Source organism: Fundulus heteroclitus, unplaced genomic scaffold (genome assembly GCF_011125445.2).
Source record: "Fundulus heteroclitus isolate FHET01 unplaced genomic scaffold, MU-UCD_Fhet_4.1 scaffold_38, whole genome shotgun sequence".
Taxonomy (NCBI): Eukaryota; Metazoa; Chordata; class Actinopteri; order Cyprinodontiformes; family Fundulidae; genus Fundulus; species Fundulus heteroclitus.
The window spans coordinates 1,312,733-1,336,737 of NW_023396792.1; the positions used below are offsets into that span (position 1 = coordinate 1,312,733).

General features: G+C 40.0%; 1 protein-coding gene across 4 annotated transcripts in view; it reads left to right on the plus strand.

The window, feature by feature from the left end:
- Positions 1-24,005, plus strand: part of syt7b (synaptotagmin VIIb) — a 144,901-nt gene that overhangs the window by 109,841 nt on the left and 11,055 nt on the right. For 3 of the 4 annotated variants that reach the window (XM_036130805.1, XM_036130807.1, XM_036130809.1), the window contains one exon: positions 3,599-3,721. The exons of the other annotated variant lie outside the window; for it this stretch is intronic. In XM_036130805.1, the coding sequence (XP_035986698.1) occupies positions 3,599-3,721 (123 nt within the window). The remainder of the gene's footprint in view (positions 1-3,598; positions 3,722-24,005) is intronic. 4 annotated transcript variants of the gene reach the window in all.

Below are 24,005 nucleotides of genomic sequence, written 5' to 3' on the forward strand. Positions count from 1 at the left end.
TCACAAGCTCTAAAACAGCATATTTTCAGTAATCTAAGAGTCCACTACCAAACCCACCAAAGTAAGACGGAGAGTAATTTTTAGAAATAAAATGAAATTGGACTTCAGTTTTTAAACTAAGCTGTTATTTTTATTCTATTTGGTACATAATGATTTCTGTCCTTTTGCATGCACATGTGCAGTTATAAAACAAGCAATACCCCCCTGGGATGAATACAATATTTCTGATTTTTTTTTTAAGTTAAATGAGAATAGAAAACAAAATGGGAATATTTGTTAGTTTCTTTGTAACTGTGACGCAAAAGATAAGTTGGGGGCAAATTGTTTAGTTGCAACCGGCATCTTTTTGCCCAGTCCCATAAATTCAAGGTACTACATATTTTGATAAAAGGACATTTCAAAAGCTTCTGGGATGTTTAGAAAGACAACAACAATTGAATATGAATACTATATGTTTTCCTGCTGTAGTTTTCTGTTATGTCTGCCTGAGTTGTCATAGATATGTGATTTATTGTTGTTTCATTTTTGTTTCTTCTCTCTACATCATTGCCATCATTGAAAATCCTGACTGGACCAAGGAAATTAAATGGAGTGATGTAATTATTTAACTATTCATCTTCATTGTTTGAATCAAAAAGGGTTTCCCATTTAGAATGTAAAGGTTTAAAACTATCTTGATTTATAGTTTTCCAGCTGGGCGCTTCTTGGTGAACATTTATTTTGTGTCCAGAAAAGAAAATTATTTACTATTACTTAATCAGAAATAACTCACTATAGTGTCAGGACAGAGTTTGGCTACTCTAGCTATTCTGCTTCTTAGAATGCTCTAAACAAGAAAATGACAAACAGTGCGAGTTTAGATTGACAGTTTGAGCAGTTTTGATTTGTACTGGACAAGAGGCAAGTTTAATAAGAAAAATAAATTGCTGGACAGAGACCTTCAGTAACTAAAAAATGGCAACATGTGGACAGCTAAATACTAAAAATACAAAAAGTTATCTTAATAATAAACCTGTGAGAGCATAAATATAGATTGTTGACAAATTAATTTAAATGGACCCAAGGATGGATTTCACTTTCGTCCATAGTGAGTGAAACAGCCCAATTCTTGGCTGGTGTTGCTGCGATTGTTTTACAGGCTTGAAAATGTTACAACATTGGGGGTTGTGCTATTGCTGATGAATTGTCGTCTTTGTAATACGTTGTTTCTGCAGTTCAGGATTTTTGACTTAAAGGGGACATGTCATTGGAGTCTCTAGTTATGCAGAAAATTTGAACGTAGTCTTTCCAGATGCTGCGTATATATTTTTATATTCTGTTCAGGTCATATTGTTCAAACTGTCCAGTTTTCTATTACGTCTTTGAACAGTTATGTCACAGTATTTGCTGTGGAACGGCTAAACAAGGTCATGAAATTCTGACGTATCCGCCATCTTTATTTTTAAGAGTGATTTTGTAGTCAAAGCTGTAGAATTAAAGTTAAAATATTTAATTATTGGATGTATTAACCCACACAATTCATTACACTTTCCTCCAGCATGCTACAAAAACGACCGATCAGGATGAAGTGAAATGCTCGTCTTTTAGATTTAAAGAGACCACACCAAAACACTGCCCTCAGAGGCACTTCAGAAAAGGGTTAAAAAGGGGGATTTGGGGGTAGATCAACCAAAGCAATGCGGGTCCACTTTATACAGACCATAAAAGAATGATTTCAACATGAAAAAGAAGAATTGAAAAGCATGATATGCCCCTTTTAATTTGCCTCGCACTGGTGTGCTTTTTGTGACATGTGTCTAGATGAGAGAAATTTAAATGGCTGTAACAGCAACATAAGCTGATTTGACTTGATTTAACATCAATATGAGGGAAATAATCTGATTTTTTTTTTATTATTACCAAGTTTAGTTTGTGCCATTGGGAAAATGTCAGTCACGCACCAAGAATCCAGATTTCCAACCAGAGCAGAAGCAGGGTTGACCAAATGACGCAGAGGCAGATGAGGAACAGAATTTGATCGATATATTAAAAAAGAATGCTATTTTAACAATAATAAAAACCTGAACACAGAGTCTGTGTTTTCATGCACAGGCAAACTAGGAAAGTACATGACTGGAGATCAAATGTTAACAGGTTCAAGGCTGGCTGCTTGTTTGGTTACTAAATCATGACTAAACCAGCTCTACAGCCTGTGCAAGCTTTTCAAGGATCTGGAAAACCCAAAACCCGAACGAGGATCACTCGTTCGGGTTTTGGAGGCCTACCTGGGACAAGCTTGATTCACTACTGGCAGATCTCAGCTAGATTTTAAAGGATGCTCATTTCTAGAAATATAATCTGAGCACAAAACTTTATCTTCAGTGGGTAAAAAAAATAAAAGCTAACATTTCCTAATAAGGGCCACAAAAAAGTTGCTTTGTTAAAGTAAGAACTAATTATTAGGGAGTTGCGAGCACAAAGTTGGTGCCTAATTTATTCCCAATCAGTTCCTATGCAGCGAAACAGCTTTTTGTGACCCTTATTATGAAGTATCACCATGTAAAAACCATTATAATAAAGTGAATCCAGGAGAGTGCAATGAGCAATTACCACAGCTTTGTAATGATGCATCATAATATAAGAACAGATGCCTTGTAGATATCCCTAACAAACCACTTTTATCATCCCCTGTGATTTCTAATAGAACTAAAATTAACTAAATTCATATCGCACACATCCTAATTTCAGGGTTAAGAAATCAAAGAAAGAAAGACTCAGTATGTGACAAATAAATTGGCACCATAACAATCAGTCTTTCCAGAACAAGCTGCTCATCCTATTGTCGCAGCATGCTAAGTGATCATAGGCTCCACGGCTCGACTCATTATATAAAATGCGAGAACAAGACTTTTGTAGTGATTCATCGACTATGTGGCTTTTAATAGCACATACCTACAGAGCTGTAAGGGGGGAAAGTATAGAGAGGAGACAGGATCCTTTTGACTCGACCTGAGCATATTTGCAAACACTGGAAATTAGAAAAACAACCCCAAGAATTTAGAGTTGTGAATAATTGTCTGCATAAAAGATGCCGCTGGGGATGGAAAGTCACATTTCCTGATGATGTAAATTCATCCGCCAGAGACTACAAAAGGCTATCCCTGGGTTATTGATGTTGTTTATTAACTGTTGTTCACATATATACTCATGCAATCTACTTTAGTTGTAAAATACATCTGAAGGAAATGGGATGCTTTGCGAAATTAGTTTCGCCTAAGTAATGAAGTAGGAAAACCTCATGCTTTCTCGAAGATATTGATGGTTTTACTCACATCTACCAAGAAATGCATGCAGATTTTTGATAAGATTAATGGCAAAGTATAGTCTGGTTGCAGCTTTTGCTGAGATCAAACAATGTAGCGGCCTCACGTAGTTCTACCACCTCTCTCCCACTCTCTCTTTGTACACCAAATGAATGTGTGCTGGGTGTGTTTCCTGTCGTCGCCTGTCTGTGTGTTTTTTTCTGCCCGGAATATGTGGGCGTGTCACTATTTGTCTACGTATTCCACCTGTGTGTGGTCTTGTGATACCTTGTTTGTCTCTGTATGTGTGTGTCCAGTGAGGGGAAGATGGTTGTTCTGTCTCTAGCAATCGGGCTGGCTGAACAGGATGACTTTGCCAACCTCCCAGATCTCCAGGAAGCTCCGGCAAGCAAAGAAAATGAAACCACACCAGACAAAAGGTAATTATGGACGGAGGCACGTGAATGTGAGCACAGTATGTAGGGTAGATGAGATTATATTTAGAGCTTTACACTCTGTCACATTCCCTGCGATGCAGTTAAACAGGTGTGATTTGTTGGAAGCGATACGTCTTGGTGGACCCTTTGAGTCCTTAGAGCTTCAGGTCGGATTTGTGATGTTGTGGAGTTAAAAGATTCCCAATAAAAGTGGAGACTTGGAAGTTTGGAGGCTGAATTTTGACATTTTGTGTATCTGCAGTGGCATGTTGGATTGTCTTGTGTTGGAACGCTGGTGCATTCCACAGTCTTTTTACGATGAGATAAAGTAATTATCATTCAACGTAATTATCATTGGACTCAAGGTTTCTCAATGCAGGGTTTCCAGCTTCTCATGTTATCATTTTAAAACCTTCAGCTGATGGGTTTGTTTTATGTTGATCCCTGTGTTATGCTGCGTTTCTTCAGAGATTTGAATGACTGTCAACCCCTCACTGATTAGCAAAATCAAAGTTTCACCATAAAATAAACATGTTAGTAGCTTAAAAACTTAGTGATATGTTTTTGGTACAACTATCATCCCAGTTATTTTTTAACCCCAAAGGTTTTGGTTTACAAAGGCCACTATTAAATTTGAAGAGTTTAAAATGCCACATGCGTTGATTATTTTAAGTAAATTTTGTAATTTCAGCAGATACTGATAGATGACAGTTCCATTTATTTTTGCAGGTGCTGTACTGTCAGAACAGCTTTACCAAAACCTTCACAGTGCCTGCTAAGTGTGTTGATGCTAATCTTATTAGCTCTTGGCATATTAACCTAAACCTTTTAGTTTAGCTCAGCGCCTACTATTGCATGTATCATTTTCCTACAGCAGCCACCTTAATAAAGACTCTGCCCTTTATTAAGCTTCAGTTCAGAAAATAGATGCTCCTCTCATCGTTATGTGTGTTCTACTTTCTGGACTTTTTATATTTCTTAATATTATATTTCTGAATTTTTGAAATTTCAAGTGGGAAATGATAACTGCAATGACTCTGTAACAACTTGGAACATCAAATGAGAAAGTTAAAATATGCAATTGATTGTACTCTAAATACAATTTAACATTTTCTAAATGATAGATTTAGACATGTTCTTTTGAGATGGTTACATTTTGTTATTTAGTGTGTGCAACAATACCGTATTAAAAATGTATGGTTTTATAAATATAGTTTTACGCACTAGTGGATGTAAAGTGAGGCGACTACCAAACTGGATATTAAAGTTAAGCATTTTGTAGGGACACTAATGGTCTTTTTTCATCAGTATCATGTGAGCATTGCACAGCATGGTTCTACCCGGGTATTAGGGTTTTCCATTTGTAACGGTTTTATGATACCAGCCCTATGGTACCTTCTTGCCTGGGGTTACAAGGGAGCCGAGTCGGCCTGAAAATGAAAGAGTTTACCCAATCTGTCACTGATTGGGTAGTAGGTGGCATCAATGGTTGCGTCCCTCGTACGACTCCCTAACAAGAACCAGACCCACCATTTGTTAAAGCTCACAACAGCAAGCGATGGTATCACAGAGACTGGTTATATTCTATCTAAAAGAAGCTCTGTACCTTTTTGTCCATTTGACAGCGCTCCATGGCTTCCCACACTCCTCTGTACTTAGAGGTGGGTAAGCCAGGTTCAGAAAGCAAAAAGCCTGTACAGAGATTAGTTCCAACCATTTGCATTTCCAGTTCCACAGCATAGAGAGGGACTAATGCTTAAAACAGTGATCTCAAACTCCAGGCATCCACGGCTGGTGCCCTGTACATTTTAGATATGTCTCTGCTTCAGCACACCTGACTCCATGGCAGAGCTCTGCAGAGCTGGACTGCATGCTAGTGAGGTAGTTTAACCATTTGATTCAGACGTATAGGGCAAGGGACAAATCTAAAAGATGCAGGATTAGAGTTTGAGACCACTGGCTTAAAATCCCCTGGTTAAGTGAATAGAAAGAAGGAAAACTAGGTAAAGTTATTAGTTTCTAAGGCCCGATTTACCCACCTCTGCTTCTCCAGAGTGTTTCATTGTGCCACCAGCAGCCTTCTCTCTTTTTTGCTTTGAGCCTGACAAAAAGCTCCGCAGCACATTCAGCATTGTCCTCCATTGTTGCGTTATTTTTGATGCATACAAACATGTCACATTATCCTCTTTTGACGACTCCAGCCACATTAATGTGGTACTTGGTGTTAACGCAAATCAACGTGAATCATCTAAAGTTGAGTAGAAACGAGTTGAGTCGAGTCAAGTAGACACCAGTGGAAAAGGCTCTAAAAGGGGCCTAGCCACTTACTGTGATTTTAAGAATTTCAATGCTAGTAGCTCTTTCTGGTAGCATACAAAGGTTTTCCTATTAAATTTTTGTGCCCTGTTGGCCTATAATATTTTATTTCTGAATTATAGACTTTGTTTTCGGTCTATTTGTTAGTAAACAAAGATCTATCGTGTATATTTTCCATAAAAAGACCATGTGACCAGAAGTACGATATTACGAAATTTTCAGAAGATAGTATTCATTCTGAAGGTGAGAATGAACACTATCTTCTGAATAGCTCCACTATGCCATTTATGGCAGTGACGTCAAACTCTAATTCAGCGCTCAACAAGGTGTCCACGTCTATATGTCTCTGATGGAGCAGAGCGAGTCAGCAACACCCAGAGGAGGTGCAAAAAGAAAGAGGTAAATTAACCCCAACCCTGTAAATGCAAGGCGCTACTGGCTCTGACAGTCGCTGCGTCACTTGTTGCCATCTTGCTTCCCGATGGCAAAAAGCTGTTTATGTCTGCTGATAGTGCCCAGTGCAAAGTTCTTTTCAGGCTCAGAAAGGACTAAGAAAACACTATCAGGATGAACGTTTGGCATATATATTGTTTTATTTGAAGATTAATATATGTTTTGTTTTGTTTTTTTAAGGTCAAAATTTGTGATGATGTCCATATAACACTCTTTAACACTCATGGCTACTGGGACTGATTTTGGCAGGCGAGAGAGAAAAATTAAATAGTCAGCTCACCTGGCCTTTTATTGAATTAGACCTCCTGTAAGCACCGTTTTGTCTGGTTACCCCCAGCAGCTGCCTCCCATACCCGACTGGGCACAGTCTGAGGTGTGCAGTTCAGTTTAATTAAAAAACTAGGCATTCCTCAAAGTGACCTTTGTCTCGGTTTTTACTGAAGAGGTTTTCATCCATTTGTTTTGTGTGTCATCTCCTCAGCATTTCTCACAAGTCTTGCGTTTTGCTCACCAAACGTACAGTCCAGAGGTGAAGCACCGCAGCCTGATCAAGGCTGTGGGAGCACTCTTTAATGGCAGCTGGCGTTTCCCCCCTGAAAAAGAGAGGAGGAAGCAGTGATGGAAGAGGTTCCCATTTAAACGGAGAGCAAGACATTTGCCAGCAGGGCAGGGCCAGAGACTACATGTCTGAATTTGACATGTTATCAACTGCTGTCAATGTAAATTTGAAATAATAAAATATAAAACATTCGGGATAAAACACACAACCTGGAATTCATCACATTCCCCAAATACAATGAAGGCATTCCTTAGTTGAGGCTTTTTTATCTTTTTATCACTGGACTCATAAATCTCTTATGATTTTGTCTGTTTTGTGATTGAGACGCTCTGGCCGGTGGTTCTGACGGAGCATCCAGATTATGACCAAACTTATGTGCCGTTGGAAATGGTGTGCAATCACACCCACATGGGCCACTGTCCATCATTGTATGAATTCAGTACTGCAATACAGTTAAACAGAAATATTGGGTAAGGAATTGGTACTGTCTGAAAGTCTGATGTACTGTATGTAATCATGAAATTTGATTTAAACATTTTAAATATATTAAACTTAATATTAAATTCCTAAAGCCCCTGTACTAAGCAATTAAATAAAAAATCTCCATTTTTCATTAAACAACATCACCTAGGCATTCTATATTTATTTACTAACGCCGTTACATTTACTGTATTTCTGTCTCTCTAATATAAGGGAGTTCTCTCTATGTTTGCACTAAAGAGCTCAGAGCTTTTTCCATTTTATGCCCTTTATTTTATATCTCTTTTTAGTATTACATAATGGCACATTCTCCCACCAGTTTTTATTTTATAATTTATTTATTTTTTGCATTTCTGTCTCATTTCCTCTGTGGTCCCCACCCAGACCTTTGAAACTCTGCTTGACTGCAGCTCTTTGCGGCTCCTTTGATGTTTGAGTCGCAGACACAGGAGAAGGACACCCTCATTATTTAGAAGTAAGATTCCCCGCATGAAGCGCTCGTCTAAAAATATGCTAAGTTCTCTCATCTACCAGTGATCTCACAGCAGCACTCTGAGACTAACGCAGTCTCCCAGCTGGTGAACAAAGGACTGAACAGGCTTCTCTCTTATCACATCAGTGTTTGAGGGATAAAGTGCTTAGCACACAGCGTTGACTCCGCTGGGCTGAGGACAGCAGGGCATAGTTCAGCATAAGCATCCATACGTTTCAGCATAGATATTTTTATTCTGTTGTTTTTCGTGGTTCCGTTGTTTGTTTTTTTTCTCTCCATTAAATATGTCAGCTGCACAACGTTTTATCAAAACCTTTCTGCAGTGCATCGAAGCATGCTGCTTTAACTAGGTCATCTGTGAATTTGTGGTGGATGAAAAATGGAAGCTTGTCTTGGAAGGAAACAATATGTTACGTGTTATTGCCTGTGTGTTTTTTTTTTTTTTCGTTGTTGTTTTTTTTTTGTGAAAGTAATTATGCTTTTTATTTATTTATTTTTACTAAATTCTAAATATTTAAGGATCAAGCAAGCCACAGCGACCACTACCTGGCCTTTCAGCCTCGTCGGTCGCCTCGCTCTGAACACAACCACAGAGTCTCTACCCAGAGGGCTCATGTGGGCCCAGTTGTCCACTGTTCGTCCACGTCTAATAACGGCTCTCCATCATCATCATCTCTTTCTGTCCCTCTCCTCCCGTTGCCTCTGTGTTTTTGTCTGCAGCATGACTGGGCAAGATGCAATGGGATGATCCCGCCAAGATTATGTGTGACAAAACAAGAAGCTGTCAGAGAGTTACAGAGAGACCGAATGAAAGGAAATCATTTGCTCCCAGCTCTCTAGACGAATCTGCTGCAAGACGAAAATAGGCTCAAAACTGGAGCTTTGAGGCGAATGTTTAGCCAAATACCGCTAGCAGCAAAAAAATACTTAAAAAAAACAGATAACAGACAAACAGAATATTTATATTTATAGATTTTTGTATATTTAAATAATAAAACAAAGAGCTAGATATTCGCACAATGCCTGACAGCAGCTACATTTTCTTTACTGTAATTAGTAAAATTCTTGGTTCTTCGTAGGCTCTCGACACAAAAATGCACTCAGCAGATATCTCACCATAATTTTTTGTTTTCAGCTGGAAACTATGTTGATGAACAGTTAATGTGTGGGCTGTGCAGCATTATGAGAGGTTAAAGTCTCTGTGGATCTCAGAAGAGCCACGGAATCGGTAATAAGTTTAGGAAGTTCATTAGTATGAGTGATCTCTTTCACAGTGTGCTGACTCATTTCATCCACTGTTAACATGAACGTATTGGTCCAACTTTGTTGTCTTCTCAACATTACAGCTGCAAAGCCAATTAGTGGTTTGGAACAAATTAGTGCATATTTCCTCTTCTAGAATATAAAATAAGCTCACATTGCTGAAGAGATAAATGGCTTTTGCACTTAGGCAAGCAGACTGTATGACTGTGGCTATTATGAGAAATTATCCAATTTTCATACTTTTCTTACACGTTACGGTCTTAACCTTAACCTCCGTCGATTTTATGACAAACGGTTATTTCTTAATAAGTCATCCTTTTCTGCACTCAATACCTACTTAAATGAAAAGTTTAATTGTTCAAATGTTTTTTTTGTTTTTTTGTCAGATAAGGATACAGCAGAAAGGATTAATTTATTTCAAGCTCTTTACACATAATCACCAGCGGTTTCAAGGGATATGGAGGTCACTGTGCCTGATTTAAATTTAATGCCACCAATATGTTTCTAAACGTGTCAGGACAGCATTTCTACAGTGTTTTATCACCTTGATTTAGTTTCTCTTAATTATCGAGATTTTTGCGGAACAATGCCTCTATTGTATTCAGTAAGTGTTAATTCTGATTTAGCTCCTGTACTCTTTACCGTGCCGTCCAAATACCTACAGTGTCATGCTGCGAAAACTTTGCCTTGTCCTTTGCTCTGTCGCCACCTTTTTTTTCTTTTTTAACTTGGTTTAGTTGTTGTTTATCCTGTTTTTCTGGCTTTTATTTTGAACCAATCCTTGGTTCTCCCGTTCTGTTTTTTTTTTTTTTTTTTTTTTTTTTAGATTCACTCCATGACTTACGTTTAAAATCCTTTACCTTTATGCCTTCTAGTGAGTGTTGTTCTCCTTGGAGCTTTTCAAGTGTCAAAATAAATACAGAGGTTGTAAAAATCTGTGAAGTCAGAGTTGGTTTTTGTCTGCAGAAAGAGTTTTGTTGGAGTTTGTTTTCGGTGCGATGCTGAACAGGTAGATCTAAACGGAAGAAAACACACATCAGTGCCCGTATTCACAGAGCTTCTCAGAGTCCTCTGAGAGCTCCCATCTTAGCCTAAAAACGCCTACCTAGGAGTCGAAGCTTCAGAGCGATTCAGATCGCTGCTGAGAGCGACTCTGAGTAAGGAGACAATAGAAATGTTTGTCTTAGTGAGGAGGTGTGGTTGACCCCATCGCTAAGAGTGAATGTTGTATTTTAAGAGCTGTGATTGGTTGTTAGTACAAAAAAAACACACAAATGTGCTCTTAATAGTGAAAAGAGAGAAATTAACAGATTAGACTGGATGAAGAAATGTGTCATAATGATGAAACTCAGCAAAAATAAATGATTGTCACACAGCATCAAAATGCATGACTATACCTTATTTACGTCCTCATCATTATTTTGATTTGCTTATGTTTACTCACCATACTGGTCATTTGACTTAATCTATTTGATATTAATGTGCACTTAACTGTCAGCATTTTACCGGGATTGGCTGCTTCTGTAAAAATCGGATTTGGCAAAACGAACGACATAAAATGGAGAAAGAAAACAAACCGAACCGAGGAGCAGCACCTCTGTCCGCACAGCTCTGGGAGGAGAATAGAGGAGTGCTGAAAGGAAAATTGATCCCTGATCACGGCGGAAACAGGCCGACTTTGAAGCACTGTGTGTTTTAGTGCTTTTAAGTAACAGACTGGACATACAGCAATCAAAAACCAGAGAGGAGATGGCATCACACAAGCAAACCTATTATGACCATTTAGGCTGCTGACACCACCGTTTACAATACAGAAAATACTATATCACCTCTTTTATCATGTCTAGAGTGAATTTATGTATATATACTCTGCAACTATCTAGAGACTATCTTTAAATTGCACCATTTTAGTTCTGAAATATTCAGTTGCATCACTGTATTGTCTGTAGTGCCCCCCCCCAAAAAATAAAAAAAATAAAACACCTCCTGCCGTTTAAATGAAAAACCTACTATTGGAGAGTTTTTATCTTTGAATTGCTTTATTGACAGATCCTAAGCAGATGACAGTGTAGTCAAAAACATCATGTCACTTTGGTTGTTGAGTGTTGGTATTTATGGGTTTTACAATGTTTTGATTGTTTTTTTTTTGTTTTTTTTAATCAGAGGTAAAGATTTTTCCAACTTTCCATTTTCACTAAACCCGAATAATAACCTGTTGCTTGCTCTCAAATAGAAAAGCCTATATAATAGCAAATCTGTGAACAGATATGCTTAACTTACCTGAGGGAGCTGATAGTTCCAATCTGTGTTTCCTTTCAATACCCGCCACCTCTTAAAGCTCTGTGGTTTCCAGTATTTGCTTTATATATAAATTTCGGATCAGACTTGCTCAGCCGTAACTTGTCAGTGGTTATTCTCCTCTGCGGGTGTTATTTTCCGTTTTCTTTGTGAGATTCTCAGTAATGTCTCTTGTGTGTTCCCGCCTCACAGTGAGGATCCCCATTTGGTCTTCACCTTGTACAACTACACTCACAGTTAATGTCATTTAGAGAGAGAAATTTATTTCAAACATGGCTTATCCTACTATAATTAGCATCTGGACTGTGTCTTTGTATTACTGCGTATACTTTGCCACAAGAATGTCTAAATGTAATATGCAGAAAATCCCAATGTTTCTCTAACTCTGTTGAAGGGGTTCTCTGCTCTCTGATATGCAGCTTTGTGTTATGTAAGTCCATGTGGGTCACTGTGGTGGACTGGAAAAATCCCTGCGGTGGGCCGGACATAATCACCCACCTGCAGATAACAACGATGTTGGCTCGGAGGCTGTTTTTGTTATTATCATTTCAGAAAGCTGCCATTGCATGCCGGAGCTGCATCTTAATGAGCTCAGAGATGCACCACACACAGCGATGCAACAGGGAAATAAATACGAATAAACCCAAAAGAGTTCACTGGCACCAGACATCCCGACTTTGAATGAGGAGTTTGTAAAAGCCGTGAAGGCATGTGATGCTTTACGAAATCAAATATTTCTGTTTGCTCTCGTTCAGTGTAAGTCAATAATGTGAAATGTCCTTGTAGAATTTCACTAAAGAGACATGCATTTCAGATGTTCACAGCCTAAAGTAGCAAAGGCTACTGCGGTTGAACATTTTTGTTTTTTTACAATTGAAAATTGTCAAGAAAAATTGAGATTGACATACCGTAACAGCAGCTCTTTATTTCCTAATAAAGATACATAAACAGTGTATATCCTTAATATAAATTGTGACTGTGCAGATAGACATAGAGCAAATGCCGTTACATACTTTGCTTCACTCACACATTTTCTACTGTCATGCTAAGGGCAAGGCTCGTGTTGGAGGTGCGGGGGGGGATGGTCGGGGGGGATTGGTGAAGGGCTGTCTGACCCTTAGAAACAAATTTTTTATGCCGTACACTTTAAAGGCGGTATACTTTATAGGAGCTGCACTTGCAAGTTCACTCTCAAAATATCTCAATAAAAACCTTTGTATGAAATATTTTTGAATATTTTGACCTGTCCCTATATAATACATGTGGTATCACTGATAATTATCATTAATGCTGAAAGAAATTATATCAGCAGTCTCATCATGATACAGGTGACCAAGTACTCCACTCACACCAAGCAATGGCCTCTAACTACTCAGGACAGTGGCGTCTGATTTGATTTGCATCTGACTGAGAGAGCGCCTAGTAGGATGGGCTTCTGTAATGGAGAACGCTGGTGAACCTGATGTTCAGCCAAACACAGAGTTACGTTTTAATACGTTATTAAAGGGGACGAGTAGTGGCAGGCGAGGCAGGCAAACAGAACCAGACTGACCAAGGGTTGCAGGCATTGACAGGCCAAACCAGTGAAGAAGGCAGGGACAGACCAGAACAGGTGATGTGGAACGAGGAACCACCAGAACAGGCAGAGCGAGTGGTTAGAACTTATGAGGAAACAGGCAGACTCGTGCAGCACGCAGACAAAGGCAACTTACATCAGTGAGGGGAAGCAGAAGAGTCCAGCTGGCTGAGCACACAGGAACTGGTACAGGCAGAATATATCACACAAGACAAAACGAGACGTTCTGGCAGGGATGAGTTGTCTGAGGCAGGTATATATGGACAGGTAAACAGGTGAGCAGAGTTGGCAGTAATTACTGGCAGCAGGTGGAGCTGATCTGGGCTAATTGACTGGTGACAGAGGAGTGGGCGGAGATGATTGGATGGTGACAGATCCAATCATCTCAGGCTGTTGGCTGAGGGGAGTGGAAACTAATTAGTTCAGAAAAGTCCAAAACAAAGCAGACAAAAACCAAAATCATGACAGGCCTCTGTGTCCTTTAAAAACAGCAGTGCTCCAATGGCAGGTTGCTCCAGTACAAGCCACCAGAATTGACAAAGACTTCTGGATAGGCCACGAAACGTTTTCTGAAAGAACTGAGCGAAAGTCCAGATGCCTCCGATTTAAGCCTGTTTGCTGTTGCGTTGACTTGGATAACTGAGAATTTGCACAGGCATGTTGAAATAATGGCAACAATGCCATCATATTTCTCATATGTCCTATATTTTTCTATCAACAGCCTTACACGAACAAGTGTTATTTGATAAAGTGTTTGTAAATATCTAGACAAGTATGGATTTTTATTTATATTACGCAACAATCCCACTTTACTTTGTCAGAAAACTTTGTCTGACCACCTTTGGGTCCTCAGGGTTGTTCCTCTCTTTCCTCACTTTGCAGGCTCTGTCTGCAAAAAGAGGAACATTTTTACAGCAGACTGAAGCCAGTCTGCTGTAAAAATGTCTGCCATCTATCTGTTGTGAACTTTTCTAGTTTGTATTTCAAAATGAAGGTAAAGATCAAATAAGTCTCAAAAGCTTAATATGGAAAGGTATTGAACTTTAACATAAGTTATATACAGTATAGGAACCTTATTACTTTATTGATTAGTTTCAAGGTAAACTTTGTACCATGATCTGGACATGCCTAGTTCCATAGTTCTTATACTGGGGTACAAATAAATGACACAGACAACTCAAAGCACTTTACACTAAAGCCACATTCACCCAGCGACACAAATGACACAAAGTCATACATACATTCATAATTTAATCTGAAAAACTCACACAGAAACAAAAGGCAATTAGAAGAATTTTATTGATACAATATTTTAAGAGTTTGGCGCTCAGACCTCGGCAGGAAAAATTCACGCTGAATTATACTTCAATATGCATAAGCAGGCGTATGAGAATAGGGATATTTACCCCCAGGCCTGAAACTTGTGGTGGAGTGGAGATAAATAAAGTTTTGTTCAGTCCATATGATGAACTGTTTGAGCTAGATGTCCAACTTGATAAACACAGGTTTGCATGAACTGTCCATGATGAGCAAGCATGAAGCGACTGTGGAGAGGAAAAACTCCTCTTTGGGAAGAAACCTCTGGCAGAACCAGGCTCAGCATGGCGGTCTTCTGTCGGACCGTTTTAAGGAGTGACTGGGAAATCCGTAAGAGTCTGGGATGAATCACACTCTGGTAGGGACGAGGTTGAAGGAGGACCAGGCGAAGCTTGCTACGATAGTGGAGAAGGGGATGGAGGTGGGTTGAATCCGGTGATCAGAGTCCAAACCAGACACGCGCAGCCACCGCTTGCTCGCTGAGGAGAAGGCCGAGACAAGGATGTGGAGTTCTTTTAAGATGAACCCAGGATGCTGATTGGCTTCGAGGAGGAGCAGTTCAAAGCTGATTGGCTTGTGTCGGAGGCGGATGAGTCTCTGATTGATGGAGGTAGGCAATAGAGTTTCTTCAGTCTGAATTTTCGCTTAAGCTCCATTTGACACATGCTACATAATAACCTCCTGATTCCCCCCAAAACGTAATACAAATGCTTTGGGGGGGGGGGGGGGGTGATTATAGGCGATCCTGGGCGTGGCCTATATCAACTGAACCAGAAGCCCGGAAGTGACATACGAACGGCAAGGAGAATGTAAACACACCTTCCCATCATACTGCGAACTGTCAGTCGGCATTTTTCACTCGGTCAGAAAATTCTGTGTGAAAAATGGCAGAAACCTCTTCAAATAACTTCCAGTCTCATCTGTTCAAGCCTGAATATGAATCTGGGGAGTTACGGCTCCCGCATACTCAGACCTATGTGTGTGCACACTGTGAGCCACGCGGGATGTCCGGGGACTTTCTAACCTTTATAATCGAGCGCACACAATGCCTACATTTCTTGTGACAAATTCCTACATTTCCCACACTTTCTGCCAGTGGGACGAAGCGGCGGAATGGATGGTCGCATGTTAGATGAGCTAGTTGAGCACCTAAAGCCCCCACACACCTGTCAGTGCGGCACAAAGAGGGGCCGTGACTCCGCGGGTCCTTGTGACTGCCTGTTTAGAGCCGCTCAGTGTATCAAGCTCAGTGTCACATATAAAACAGTTAGATGTGAAGACTTTTTTCCCAACGGGAAGTTTATGGTTCGAAAGCAGGGACTATTGCCTTGGATATATTGCATGTTCATTTTCCGGGGCCTGGTGCAGTTGATGCATCACGGATATGATTATTTGAAATTTGAGTGACTGGATGCCAAGATAGCAGCACCTGTGAAAAGCACAGAAAGTAGAAAAGATACAGTTTTAACCTATATTGGCGTTGGGACAAAACTACTAGCGATAATAACTTCAAGTTCACCATTATATAACGGGTGAAAAAAGAATGTTTCCGGGGTTTTGTTTGACTTAAAGTGCCCAACCCAGGACCACACTGACATGGGACATGGAGAAGCTAGATTTTCTTTCGTCATCCTTTTGTAACATGGGGGAAAACTCAGTTTGCAGTGCTGTGGTGTCCTGCAATTGGTCATACTTAATTTGATACTTTCTGGTACTTGTTAGAGAACCACTAGTGTAGTTAGTTTGAAACTGAGCCAGGGGAACTTTCATGGAGTCAACCGGTCTTGAGTAAACCAGCAGCAATCCCTTACTTCTGAGATTCCCTGGACTAGTGATTCAAGAAAGGATGGCGGTCACAGCTGTTGCTGTGGATTATTCGTGTGTCCCTGGTCGTAGCCAAAGTGACCCACAAGGACGGTAACACCACAGGCAGAGCTCTGCCTTTGTTTTTTTTTTTCAACCACTGTTACTACTTGCAAGCCGCTATGAGAACAGGCCAAACTTTTTCCGGCGCTGTTGAAAATGATCAAAAGGGATGAAATTACCATCCTGTAAGCTGTATAATGATATCCATCTTCATTGCCCTGAGAGTGTGTAGACGATCTTTAAATTTTTACAATTACGAGGAACATATTTGCTTTTAGGAGATAAGGAGCTGCTTGAGGGGTCTGAACACGGAGCTGCAGACGTTATACATAATGTATGTGCCATAAACATCTGAATGATCCATGTCTAATGTTTAACTACTTAACATTTCTTGCCTCGCTTATACTCACAATTTATAGAAAAAAAATTAGCGAAGTAAAAAAAAACAAAAACTCTCCAGGGTATAATGAACTGTCAGTGTTGTGTTTGCTGTTTGCGCGGCAGCCCAACATGCCCTGAAATTATAAATAGTTGCTTGACAGTGAGCGCTGACAGTGTGTGGGAGTTTATTTTTCCACACTGTCATTCAGTGGATCAACAGGGAAGTGTTTTTACTCAGAGATTCGAATAATCACATTTTGGACCAGACTCTCCAGGATGCTGCTTTAATGTTTCTGTTCAAGCTTAGCTGTTGTCTGACGTGAGCTGCCCCTTTGCAACGCGGAGTATTTGCAGATCAATCAGGAAGATGTCGCCACCTTTAAACAGCTGACAGATCTGACTCCTTCCGTTCTTGGTCAGAGGCAGCGATCACACCCGTCTAACAAGTCTCCGGGTCGGCCAGCGTCGGTCCCTAGTGCAATCTTCAGAACCAGCAGTGGCCTGAGAGGGAAGATGATCGCGGAGGAAAAAAAAAAAAGAGATGTAGGTCAGCACAAAGAGGAGGATCTTTTGGAAAAGGAAAAGTGTCAGAAATTCCTCTGCAACTCATTCACCATGTCTCCAGCTGCTGTGCTGGTCAGAAATTTGATTTAAGGCAGGCCATGAAAGGCGGGGCTGAAGCTGACAGTGATCCGATCTTGATGTCAGTAGTGGTACCTTATTGATTTCTTTATAATCTTAACAAAAGAAAAGACAACATTTCAGGTTGTCTTTGTGATATTATGCATAAATCTACAAAAAGGGCTACGCCCAGTGGGTAACTGTGTAACAAACAAGACAGGGGAAGTCTGTTCCAGCAGCATCCGGCCGGTCCTTCTCCGTAGATGGCTCCATTAGTTGTATTAGCTGCCGTTCTGAGGAGGGGGGGCGGGGGGGCGGTGGCCCAGTGATTTGTCCCTGCTGAGGGGGAGCGCTGACTCGGCTGACATTGAAACCTGGGCCTCATCCATCAAAAGACATGGGACCAATATTGCATTTTTCTGGTCTCCTAGGGCGACTGTATGATCAGCAAGACCCAGATACAGAATGTTTATGGAGACACACTTCCTACCCTGGTCCTGCTGGTTAGGTTCATCCCTCATTCTCTCACCCGTCCATGCACTTTCCAATCCTCCCCTCTCTGTTTGCTTCGCCCACACCCCCCATCCACCCCCCCCCCCCCCCCACCGCCCAAATACATTTTCCTCTTTAGATCCCATTTTGTGTCCTCATCTTTTCCTCATTCCTCCACCTCTGCCATCTCTCTCCCGACTACGGTTCATCTAATTGCATAAAACACCCTCCTTCGTATTCTCTTTGTTGTTATGCCAGTTTTCTCTCCTATTTCCCTTTCCGCTATCACTATTCATTTAATCCCCGTTTTCCTGAGGGTGTTGACTGGCACTGTGATGGGAAGGATGTCACATCGGTGCTTCTCTGTCAGTGTAGATGAGTGTCGGCCTGGCCAGACTGCTTCATTGCTAAACATTAAAAGAAGAAATTAGATTGTTCTGGGGACAGTTTTTGCTGCATTGTGACGGGGTAAAGGTGAGGTTGCAGTAAGATTTATGTCCTTCTTTATGGGCATTTTGGTCAAAGCCTTAACTCACAATGCCACGTTTTTAGAACAATTCCTGGTCAAATTGTCCTCCATCACTGATAAATTATCTATATTACTTTGGACTGTTCTCCTGCATGAACCCAAGCATTAAGCTTCATAAATATATATTATAAATCCTGATAATTTACCTCCGGTATTCCGAGGATGAGTGAATCACTTTGGTATGGCTTTTTAAGAACAAAATAAAATTGGATTTTTCTGCATTTTAAAAATACAAATTCCCATTCATGATGATAATAGATATGCAGTTATTCTTATTGACCTTTTAGTCAATTTTGAGTAGAATATTGTTTCATTTTGTGTTTTTTTGTGTTTCAATTCAATTCAATTCAATTCAGTTTGTTTTCTTTTTGTCGTTGACTACTGCATGGATATGAAAAGAATATGGCACCTTTCCACACTGTTTTTGTAACAGATTTTAACATCCATCCATCCATCCATCCATCCATCCACTGTCTATACCTGCTGGTCCTTGCAGTGTTGCAGGAGGCTGTTGCTTATTTCCAGCGGTCCTCGAGCAAGAGGTGAGGTACACTCTGGGTGGCACAGTGGCTAGCATGCTTGTGTCACAGCAAGAAGGTCCTGGGTTCAAGTCCTAGGGCCTTTCTGTGTGGAGCTTACATGTTCTCTCTGTGTCTGCGTAGGCTTCCTACAGGCACTTCGGTTTAGCCTGACATAAATTGTACCCAAGCAGAGAAAGTGCTGTAGACGTCCGTAGTTCTCCTCCATATATCTTGAATGGCTTCTTTAGATTTGTTTTCCCATGATGTCACACAAGGAAGCAGGCCAGAGGTGTCCCTCAAGTTAACTGGATGTTGTGGGTGAACCTATTAGAAGCTTATGAAGCCATGTCCTCTTCATCATCTGGGCTTCGAAAAGTTGCTTAGGAGCACAGTAGTCTTTGTGTATGTGAACTTTTGACTTTGACTAAAATAATACAGAAGTTTCACTATTCTGGTATTTAGCAAGTACATAAGAATACTTTTTTTTTATAATCTCAGCTTGCCTAAAACAGGAACTGTTTAGTTAATAGCATTTTGTGTCCTTTCCTGGGGTCAAGAGCATCATAAATGGGGAGATAAACACTCAAATGCATTATCATACTTCTCAGACTTCACACGTGGCTATGCCTGCTCTGTTCTTGTGATTACGCTCCGCATCAACAGAGCTAAATTTTTTTTTTTTTTTTTACATGATCCAACCCAGACTTCTGTACAGTAATAACTTCTTTGATGCACATCTATCAGAGCTTGATGAATGAAGCATTTTTCTTTCATTTATTCATTCTCGCTTAATCAGTGCGGTGCGGGCTCTCCGGCAGACAATAGACAAGGACCATCGGAGAAGATAAGATGTGTCTGCATTGTCCTTCAGGGTGTAATGACCTGCTTTGTCCAATTACAGAGAAGATGGCTTTCAACTCAGATTGGGGCCAGGAGGTTAGAAGTCAGGGTTCCTGCGCTTCCCCCGTGTCAGATTGAAGGGGCCGTTTCCCTGGACTCGTTCCCATCGACCCCTCAGGAGATTGCTTGTCTCTGTGTGGTGTGCCCCTATTTGTTTCATTTTAAAGACTTGCTGGCAGTTTAATTGCATTTCCCTGCTATTAAAAAAAGCTAAGTGTTAAATAACAGCAAGTTTGTCTCAGTCGGATTATTTCGGAGGAGAGGGAAACTCCACAGGTGCTCAGTCCTGTTTTAGCCTGTTGAGTGTCAAGACTGGAGGTTATCTTGCACTTCCGTGTTTTATTTTTTATTTATTTTTTGACATTTACAAATCAGGCATTTGCAGCATGAGCGCATACTCACACTTTGGTGTGCACGAAGAGGTGTTTTCACACAGTGTTGCAGGAGTGCAGCCATGGGGAAGTCAAAGAGTGTGTTTCAAAAGGCCTCCATTGGATGCTTGGCCCCTTTGCCTTTAGGACTGCATGCTATTTCCAATATATTGCCCTCTCAGTGGAACTTTCTTGGATTTCGCTGGCCTATTTAGGAGGCTCATGTTACCATCGTTACTGAAACCCAGTGAAAAATGTATGATGGTTGGCTGTACAACCTTAAGAGGGAGCACACTCTTCTGTAGTCATGGCTACAACAACCTCTGAAGGATGAATTATGTAACTGGTGTGCATTAGATGAGATCGTCTCTGGCAACCAAGAATGGGCAACTCGCAGCTCTGGACACTTATCCTCTGTTTTCAAACACTTTCTAACAGAACAAATGTTGTGTTGAGTATTAGATGTAAGTTTCCTTTTCCTTTTCTCCTGACAGTGCATATTTTTCATGTGTAAGCAGCGGCTTTATGTCTACACCCGCAAACGTAAGTAGCATAAAATGCAGCACCACTTCCCCGGCTTTGTATTTAAGCCGGCGTGTATATTGTGATGCTTAGAAATGTTTAAATATGTGTATACGCGCCTGAATGAACTCGTTTGATTACCATCCCTGGTCTCCCCAGAGGTCTCTGGTGTCAACATTTGCTGTTCAAAGTAAACCTGTACTGCTTTGGCAGGTCTATATTTTCATTTAACATCACCACGTACTAATCTGCATAGTGACTGTCACATGCAGAGGCCACAACTGAATCTGCAGCAACACTACAACAGTTATATATATATATATATTTTTTATATATATATATATATATATATATATATACATATATATATATATATATATATATATATATATATATATATATATATATATATATATATATATATATATATATATGGTATATATCTTAGACCATGTGCTCTGCATGACGTAGATAACGCATAGTTGAATATATACATCTGACGAGTTGAAGGAAAACCAGATCTCCAATGTAAATGTGAGTAAAACAGCCCAGCTGTGTTTTTACAAGATTGATTATTGATTCAAATGGTCCTCGGAAGGCTTTCACAAAGCTAGACCCTCCTACACTGAAGCATTTACAGTACAGGCTGTGGAGACTCATCTGACAGGCATGTATTATCTAGTGTATAATCAAAGTAACGAGTGCCTCAGTCATGTAGCTGAGCTACCATTGATTTGTTGTAAAGAGCACTAAAAATACCCCAAGAATTGCCCTCTAATTGTTATAAAACAAGCATTGTGTAATGTGAAAAAAAAGAAAGAAAAAAAGTCATGACTTTTGTATTAGGCTTAACATCCAGTATAAAGGCTTTGTTGTTTTCAGAGAGTCAAGATATTAAAAGTGTGAAGCAGCAGGTTGGAAACGGATCACAAGTGACAAAATGATCATCCATCCTTTTAAGCTTTTTTACAGCCAGTGTATGAAACAGTATGAATTTAAACTGCTGCGTTAACAAAGCTTTAACAACGTAGGCGGTAATCATCTTAAACAATACATTAGCTGCAGCGTTAAGCTTGGGGAGTTTTACGATTCTGAGTTGTTTTAGGGGAGGTGTTTTTTCAACATTTATCTGGCACAAAGATTTTTAGATGAGTTTTTGTGTTTTGCTGTCCGCAAATTTGCAGCTGAGGGTCGATTCGCCGCTACAGTGTTTCATCCCTCCGTTTCATATATCGTGTTGCCCATTTCCACTTCATTACCCCTGTTCTGAAATAATAATATTTGTTTACTTCTTTAAGTAGTTAAGGATTTTTGATGATATTTGGAGACAAATAGTCATAAACTCTTCAGATCTAAGTAAGAAGTTATTTTAAATTGACATCAGTTTCTGAATATTTTACAATGCACCCTATTTCCATCGATTGGGGTTCTGGTTCATGTGAGAAATATGACAAATTGTACCCCAGAGTGAACCATAATGACTGAGCAACTTCCTGTCGGTAGCTATTAATTGGACTTGTAATAACCTTTTTACCTAACAATATACTATGAATGAATTCTTTAAAAAAAAATCATTAAATCACTGGTTGAAAAGGTCAGATATGAATTGATCAACACCACTGAAGAAGACTTTTAGTACTGCTATAAATCTGATGGCCATATAGGGTTCTGTTTTATAGATTCACACACATTTCCATGATCATAAGCATTGTTGCAAGTGTATAAAAAAGTGGGATCCTTTTTAAGCTAGCTAAGCCAACCAGATGAACACAATCTGTACAGGTGAGGCAGAGGTGTGTTGTGTGTGTGTTTGTGTCTGTAGTTATTTTTAGGATGCACACTGATCCCTGATGTGTGGGGGTCTCATATTAGAAGCTAAAATAGGAATCATTCTGACCGGCTGAAGAAAAGATTCTGTATTGTTTCAGATGTCTACATTAATAGACACTTGCTGAGCAAAGCTGCATTTGACAGCGCCATGAAACAGAGAGCTCGCGGTTCGAATTGAGACGTTCCCGCATTGTTTGCGCTCTGACCTGCAGATCACAGGAAATCAACGCAGAGTGACGAATCCATTCTTTTCTCTTCCATGCCGCATCCCTTTCTCCTCCTCATTCAGTGTCGCTCTATTTCTGCTTGTCTCTTTGCTATAAAATCCCTGTCTGTCTCTTACTCCTCCCTCTCCAGCCCCTCTCTGGTCAGTTTGCCAGCGGATCATGTCCGATCTCTTCCTTTTCTCGGCTTTAAAACACTCAAACTCGATTTTGGCTCTGTTTGTTTGTTGGATTTTTTATCTTACCTTAATTCATCTCTCAGCCCGTTTCGTGTGTTATCAAGGGCTTCCATTGATGTCTCAGTTTCACATCACTTCTGGTGAATAACCTTAATATCTTCCCCTAATCAGTCCCCCCGAGTTTTAACAAATCTTTTCCTCCACCTTTTCCCAGCCTTACAGATCTGTCTACAGACAGATTTAGCTTCTTATGTGATCTCGCCACAAAATCTCAGTGTAACTATTGCTTAGTTTGACTTCTGTTCATCCTGTTGGTTTTTCACTCTGACTCGGAGCACTCTGGCACTCTGACACTCTCACTCCTGGCAATCATCGTTATCCTTCTTGTCAATATGCATTAGCTGACATCTGATCCTAGGATTTTCACTACCATAGTATTAAAATGGTGATTCAATAATGTAGAATATGTTTACTCATGAGACTCCACATTAAAAGTACCATTTGAAAATAACAACCTTTAAGCAGGTATTCAACATACTTTTCATTTTTTTTTTTATTCTTTATTCGTCTTATGTAATGTTCGCATCTTAAATGTTGTGTCCTCTTTAGTATTAGGCAGGAAACCATCACAATTAAAAGAAATAAGCTTGAAAACATCAGTATTTGTATAATTAATCTAAATTATGTGTTTCATTTAGTTGAATTACTGGAAATTAGCTTTTCAATAAGATTCCAATTTATTGAATGGGTCTGTAAATACGTTACTATCCTCCTTTCAGTTTTTTTCCCTTTAGGTGTTGCCACAGCTACTCATCTGTCTCCATCTAGCTCTATCTTCTGCATCATCTTCTCTCACACCAACTGCCTTCGTGTCCTCTTTCCCTCCAATCGTAAATCTCCTCTGTGGTCTTCCTCTAGGCCTCCTGCATGGCTGTTCCAGCCTCAGCATCCTTCAACTTATGTGCTCACAATCTCTCCTCTGTACATGTCCAAACCATCTTAGTCTGGCTTCTCTAGAGTTATCTTCAAAACTTCTGACACAAGCTGTCCCTCTGATGTACTCATGCTTGATCCTCTCCATCCTTGTCACTCCAAA